Here is a 7,282-nt window from a genome sequence, read left to right as displayed (position 1 = left end):
GCTTCCTATTGGCTGACCTCTCGTACCTGGAAATATGACTGTTTGATGTAGTGCCAGTTAGTTTTTTGCGATTTATTATTTTTTTCGTGTTTTTCTGGTTGTTTTTTTGGTTGTTTTTTTTGTTAGTGAGGCTGGTTTTATGGGGTTTATGTTTGTCTTTATTAAGGGTTCGAGTACCGTGGGTTTATTTTATTACTGGGTTCCTTGTTTTTTGTTGGTGGTGGTTGTGGTGGTGGTGACGTTGCGCTTGCGTCATCACCACGTCATCACCACGTCATCACCATTGGCATGCGTTCTCAGTTCCGTGTGTGGTGATGCTGGGGACCCCGATTACGTAGACAGGTGAAACGGTGAACACCTTTACCTCTCTCTCTCTCTCTCTCTCTCTCTCTCTCTCTCTCTCTCTCTCTCTCTCTCTCTCTCTCTCTCTCTCTCTCTCTCTCTCTCTTTTATCTAATCCTAAGAAGAGAGATATGGTGCTTAAGATCAAGATAATGGTGTTGATGGTGGTGGTGGTGATGGTGGTGGTGGTGATCAGTGTAGCTCTGTGTTGTTTGTGGTGTTGTATACCTCTTGTGTCATCACCATCACCATCTCCATCAGTAGCGTCACTATTGTCATCATCATCATCATCTGTCTAATAGCAAAGTCATATTCATCATAACAATAACTACTACTACTACTACTACTACTACTACTACTACTACTACTACTACTACTACTACTACTACTACTACTACTACTACTACTACTACTACTACTACTACTACTACTACTACTACTACTACTACTACAACTACCACCACCACTACTACTACTACTACTACTACTACTACTACTACTACTACTACTACTACTACAACCACCACCACCACCACCACCACCAACAACAACAACAACAACAACACTAAATCAACAACAGCAACAATTTATCACTACCATACATTACCTCCCTTCTCCCTTCATCATCACCACCACCACCACCACCATCATCACCACCACCAGTGCCAAGGCAATACGTCAGTGCCAAATCGTGAGACTCATTTGAAGCGTGGCGAAGTGAAATAAAGACTGAAATAGAGTGAAAGGAAGAGTATGGTGAAAGGAGGAAAATAATGAATGAAGGAAGATAAAGAGAGGAGGAAGATAAGGAGAGGAGAGATATAATGAAACGAGAAAAATAAAGAAAGAGAAGAGAGACAGAGAGAAAAGGAAGAAGAAAAGAGGAAGATAATGAAAAGAACTGAGACCAAGAAAAATAAAAATTAGGGCAGAGGAAAAGGGAGGAAAAGAAGAAAATAATTAAAAGGAAAGAAAAAAAGGGGGGATGAAATAAGTCAGTAATTAGAAAGAAAACGCATAAAAGACTAAAGGAAGCAAAGGAGAGGAAAAGTGAAGAAAAGGAGGAGGAGGAGGAGAAAAGAAGTGATGAAATACTGAATAACGAAACCAAGAATGTAGAAGCAAACGAGAAAGAAAAAGATATATCGAAATGGGAGAGGAAAAAGAGATAAAGACAGCAAAAGAGAGGAAAAGATATATCGAAATGAGAGAGAAAAAGAGATAATGGAAACAAATGAGATAGGAAAAGATAGTTGAAGAAAGGGAGAAAGTAAAGTAACAGAAGTAAAAAGAAAGAAATATACAAAAAAATTACCCCAAAATACACAAATTAAATAAGAAAATAATTCACATATAATTCAGAAAACAAAAACAAATCCACAAATCAAATAAGAGAACACAAAACGCAGGTGTAAACAGGTGGATCAGAAGCTCAATAAGAAGGTAAAAAAAAGTGAAAGCGGTCAAGATATGGAAAGGAGGAATAAAAAAGGAGCCGGATAAGGAGATAACGGTGACGGTGGAGATAACGCCGCTAAGGAGGGTGGTATAACAGGGCACGGTGAGGGTAGTGAGACCATTGGGGCGGGAGCAGAGGCACGGTGAAGACAACGATCGGTGGGGGTTGAGCAGTGACAGTGACATAGTGGGTCGTGTTATAAGACGTTTCGCCGTCCAAGAACACCTGTTTGACAAGGCTTTCGCAGGAGTTGTGGGCATTTCCAGGAGTAGTTTAATGACCCACCACCACCGCCGAGGCTTCCACTAACTCCACTTCTCATTCACTTCATTCACTTTTGATTCCCCCAAACTCCTTCAATCAGTTCTTCAATACGCCAGTTCCTTTGTTTTCTTCTTCTTACTTAATCTTCTTTGTCGATAAATAAAATAAAAAGCCACAATAAACATACACTTCTCTCTTTTTTTTTCTACATTATTTGTCTTCTCGTTCCCTTCGTAAATTTCTTCTGTATCCTGAACCTGAAGAAACACTCATTAGAACCCGACTGACCCCCTCTTTGAGCTTTAGAAATAGGTGATGTGAGACGCGAAACTGTCTTATAATATCGACCATTTTAGTGAAGAGAAGGATATTAATATGGTGAAAATAGTGCTACGAAGATGATGTTTGTACTACTGTGAATATAACTGCGAGAAGGGTACTTTGAATATAACTAAACCCCCTCAAAATGTACCTATACCAAAAGAGTTACAATGACAAGTGAAAATAACCACACAAAAACATATTCAATAACCTCTTCTTAAGTCAACGGTGAAGGGAACAGTGCCAAGAGTTAAGACCATCGAGAGTGCCACGGTGAAACTAAAGAGCAACGGTGCCGGAGTGACTATTACGGTGAAAACAACGACAACAACAACAACAGCAACAACAAAAACACACTGAACATGTCTGGGAGTGGGGGGAGGAGCAGGAAGATACCTATTCTCACCCTTCATGGCTTCAGTGGAGGAGGAGGACGAGGAGGAGAAGGAGGAGGAGGAGGGGAGGAGGAAGAGCAAGTTAAGGGGACAAGATTTCGAATAACAAGTATCTCCGAAGACGATCCCCCTCCCCCTCCCTCCCCTTCCTCCCCATCCCCCTCCCCATCTCTCCTCCCCACTGCCCCCTCTTTCCCCACCCCTCCTCCTCTCCCCTCCACCGACCGCGTACTCCCCCCTCTTCTCCGTCTCCCCAACCCCCCTCCATCTCCCCTCTCCCCCACCTCCCCACTTCCCCCTACTTCCCCCACCTCCCTGTACTCCCTCTCCTTCCCCATCACTCCTCCCTCCCCATTGAAGAAGAGAGTAGCGTTTAAGGTAAGAGAGAGAGAGAGAGAGAGAGAGAGAGATGAGTGACATTAGTGTTGACATGTGATATAATTTTTTTTTTTTCAGTCATACAAAAAAAAAAGATATTGGTGAATGAGAAAGGGAAGGGAAGGGAGGAAAGGAAAAGGAAAAGGGAGTGGAGGAAAGAAGAGGGGAGGAGGGAAAAGAAGAGGGAGAAAAGTGAAGAGATATGAGTGAAAAGGAAGAGGAAAAGGAAGGAAGGGAGAAAGGAAGAAAAAGGGGAGGAGGAAAAGAGGAAGAAAGTAAAGAGATATGAATGAAAAGAGAGGGGAAAAGGGAGGAGGAAGGGAGGATGAAGGTAAAGAGATATGAATGAAAAGAGAGGGGAAAAGGGAGGAGGAAGGGAGGATGAAGGTAAAGAGATATGAATGAAAAGAGAGGGGAAAGGGAAGGAAGAAGGGAGGATGAAGGTAAAGAGATATGAATGAAAAGAGAGGGGAAAGGGAAGGAAGGAAGAGAAAAGGGAGGAGGGAGGGAGGAAAGGCGTGGAGAAATATGAGGGAAAAGGGAGAAAAGGAGAGGAAAGGGGGAAAAAAGGTGAAGAGATATAAGTGAAAGGGAGGAAGGGAAGGGAGGAAAGAGGTGAAGAGATATGAGGGAAAGGGGAAGACGACACCTGGAGAGATAAAAGAAAAGGGAGGGGGAAGAGATGAGGGGGAGAAAAGGAGGAGGGAAGAGGAGGAGGAGGAGGAGGAGGAGGGGAGAGAAGAGAAGGGGAGAAGGGAGGTAAAAAAAACGGGGTTGTATAATATTGAGGGCAGAATGTGGCTTCCCCAAACACACACACACACACACACACACACACACGAGCCAATGAGAGAGAGAGCGAGCGAGAGCGAGCGAGAGAGAGAGAGAGAGAGAGAGAGAGTCCGTGTACATAGACCCATTTGACGTGTGTGTGTGTGTGTGTGTGTGTGTGTGTGTGTGTGTGTGTGTGTGTGTACGTCAGATTGGCACCCAGTTGGCACCCCCGAGCATATGGGTTTAGTGTTGATATTGTGAGCGTAGGGTGAACTACCTACTCTCTCTTCTCTCTCTCTCTCTCTCTCTCTCTCTCTCTCGTGTAAACATTTATTCGTCTTGTGGTGTTGGTGGTGAAAGTGACTGTGAATATGATAATGGTGGTGGTGGTGGTGGTGAGAGGAATATGAAAACAGTGAAAGTGATACAGTGAAGATGACAGACAGATCATGACCTCGCACTATTATTATTATTATTATTATTATTATTATTATTATTATTATTATTATTATTATTATTATTATTATTATTATTATTATTATTATTATTATTATTATTATTATTATTATTATTATTATTATTGCTATTATTATTGTTATTGTTACTACTTTCTTCTTCTTCTTCTTCTTCTTCTTCTTCTTCTTCTTCTTCTTCTTCTTCTTCTTCTTCTTCTTCTTCTTCTTCTTCTTCTTCTTCTTCTTCTTCTTCTTCTTCTTCTTCTTCTTCTTTTTCTTGTTTTACTTCTTTTACTTCTTTTTCTTCTTCTTCCTCCTCCTCCTCCTCCTCCTCCTCCTCCTCCTCCATTATCTAATAGTTTTACATGAATTATCTTTTCCTCAGTTTAGTAAGTAGGTCTGTTTTTGCTTGTCTTCTCTCTCTCTCTCTCTCTCTCTCTCTGTCTATTTGTGTTTCAATGCCTGGTTAAATTTGTTATTGTCAATCTTACTGATACTTCTCTTCCTCCTCCACTCTCTCCCTCCCTCCCTCCCTCCCTCCTTCCTCTCTTTCTCTCCCTCCCTCCCCCTTTCCCTCCCTCCCTCCCTCTTTCTCTCCCTCCTATTGACCATGATGGAGAAGCTGACAGAAGAAAGTATGAAGGAAATTTTGGAGGAGGAGGAGGAGGAGGAGGAGGAGGAGGGGGAGGGGGGGGGAGCAGGAGGTTACAAGTGTTTGGGATTACCACCCCCTCACCCTCCCTCTTCTCCCCTCACCCCTCCTTATCTCCCCTCGCTCCTCCTTTCACATCCCTTCCTTCACCCCTTCCCCTCATTCTCTCCCATCTCTCCCTCATTCTGTTCTTCATCTTTCCCCCCTTTTCTCTCCCTCCTCCTCTTTCCTATTTCCTTCGCTTTCTCTTATTTCCTTCATTTCTTCCTCATTTACACCTTCTCACCGGTTTCCTTCCTTCCTTCTCTCTTCCCTTCTTTTTTTAATTTTTTTCCTTCATTTCTTCTGGTTTCCCTTCTTTTCTTTACTTCTTTCTTTCCTTCCTTCCTTCTGTTTTCCTTTTTTTCTTTACTTCTTTTTCTCTTCTTTTGTATTTCCTCCTCTCCGAACTCTTCTCTTTCCATCTCATTTCCTTCTTTTTTCTCTCCTTCTCTCTTCCATTCACTGCTTCCCTTCCTCCATCTTTCCCTCTCTATTTCCCTCCATCTCTCTCCTTCTTCCTTCTCTCCCTTACCTTATCACTCACCTCCCTTCTCTCTCCACTCCTCTCCTCACTCCTCACTTTCTTCCTCTCTTCCTTTTTCACCTCTTCCTCCTCCTCTTCCTCCTCCCAGTATCTTCCCTCCCCTCCTCCCCTTCCTCTGCCTTATTCACTTCCTTCCCCTCCTTTTCCTCCCCCTGTCATTCCTTTCTCACCTTTCACCCTTCCCTCCCTCCCCTTCTCCCTCCTCCTCCCTTTCCCCCTCCATCATTCCTTCCTGATGACTATGATGATAATAATAGTGATAGTAATGATATGAATGATAGATAAAAAAGTAATAACAAGTAGAAGACAACGATGGAAAAGAAAGGGAAGTAAAAGAAAATAGGAAAAGATGAAAAAATGCAAATATAATAAGAATAAGAGAAAGAAGAAGAAGAAGAGAAAGAAGTAGAAGGAAAAGAAAAAAAAAGAGAAGATGGAATAGATATAAATAGATAAAAAGGGAGAAATTAACAACTTTTTTGGGGTACTATGAAATAAATAATTATAAACACCTTTCGTAACAAACAAACAAACACACACACACACACACACCTGCTGAACGCTTTACGCTACATATTTGTCACTGAAAATAAATAAATAAGTAAATAAAATAAAATAGATGAAGTTAAATTGAGAGAAAAAAGAAAGTGCGATCATAAATTTCCTTCCTCACACACACACACACACACACACACACACACACACACACACACACACACACACACACACACACACACACACACACACACAAACAGATATAGAGAGAGAGAGAGAGAGAGAGAGAGAGAGAGAAATATGTGAGGAACGAATGAATGAACACACACACACACACACACACACACACACACACACACACAGACAACGGTGAGCGAACGAAGAAACGAACGAACTAAGTATTTTTGGAAAGTTGCATAAAAGATCGCGCTAGTGAGAGAACGTGGCGCCTCACTCTCCCGCATGTGATAGTGACGGGCGGAAAGTGCATTAGTGGGGTGATAGTGAGAGAGAGAGAGAGAGAGAGAGAGAGAGAGAGAGAGAGAGAGAGAGAGAGAGAGAGAGAGAGAGAGAGAGAGAGAGAGAGAGAGAGAGAGAGAGAGAGAGAGAGAGGGGGGGGGGAGGGGTCGGAAGAAATGAAGAGAAGAGCGTGGCTGGAGGAGGAGACGAAGAGAAAAATAGAAAGGGAAGGAGGAAAATATTATCAGAGAGAGAGAGAGAGAGAGAGAGAGAGAGAGAATAAGATTGCAAAGGTAGGAAGGAAGAAAGGGAAGAGGTGGAGAGAGGTGAAAGAACAAGATTGCAGAAGGAAAGAAGGCGAAGAGAGAGGAAGGAGAAAAGAATGGAAAGAATGGAAGAAGAAATGAAGGAGGGGAAGAAAGTGAAAGGAGTAATGAAGATAGGGAAGGCAGGAGGGAATAAATGAGGGGAAGGAAGAGAAGAAGTGAAGGGAAAAAGGGATTAGAGGAAAAAAAGTGGAGGAAGAAAGGAAGTGAGAGGGAAGAGAAGACAAAAAAAGAGAAGTAAGAGAGAGAAGTAACCATAACGTATGAATAAAAATAGTGGAAAGAAACAAACGTGTGATAAACGAAAAGAAGTGGACTAGGAGGAGGAGGAGGAGGAGGAGGAGGAGGAGGAGGACATTTTTACGCCACGGTTATT

General features: G+C 42.4%; 1 protein-coding gene across 2 annotated transcripts in view; it reads left to right on the top strand.

Annotated features, from left to right (window-relative positions):
• LOC127005543 (kinase D-interacting substrate of 220 kDa B-like) overlaps positions 1 to 7,282 on the top strand; it is a 148,190-nt gene that overhangs the window by 35,070 nt on the left and 105,838 nt on the right. The window contains exon 1 of one of the 2 annotated variants that reach the window (XM_050874474.1): positions 899 to 3,159. The exons of the other annotated variant lie outside the window; for it this stretch is intronic. Coding sequence (XP_050730431.1) covers positions 2,749 to 3,159 — 411 coding nt within the window. The 5' untranslated portion in view covers positions 899 to 2,748. Of the gene's footprint in view, positions 1 to 898; positions 3,160 to 7,282 lie in introns of those variants that run through there. 2 annotated transcript variants of the gene reach the window in all.

This window comes from Eriocheir sinensis, chromosome 30, assembly GCF_024679095.1.
Source record: "Eriocheir sinensis breed Jianghai 21 chromosome 30, ASM2467909v1, whole genome shotgun sequence".
Classification (NCBI taxonomy): Eukaryota; Metazoa; Arthropoda; class Malacostraca; order Decapoda; family Varunidae; genus Eriocheir; species Eriocheir sinensis.
Note: the sequence above shows the minus strand (reverse complement) of the source record. Positions and strands in the feature narration are given on the sequence as shown.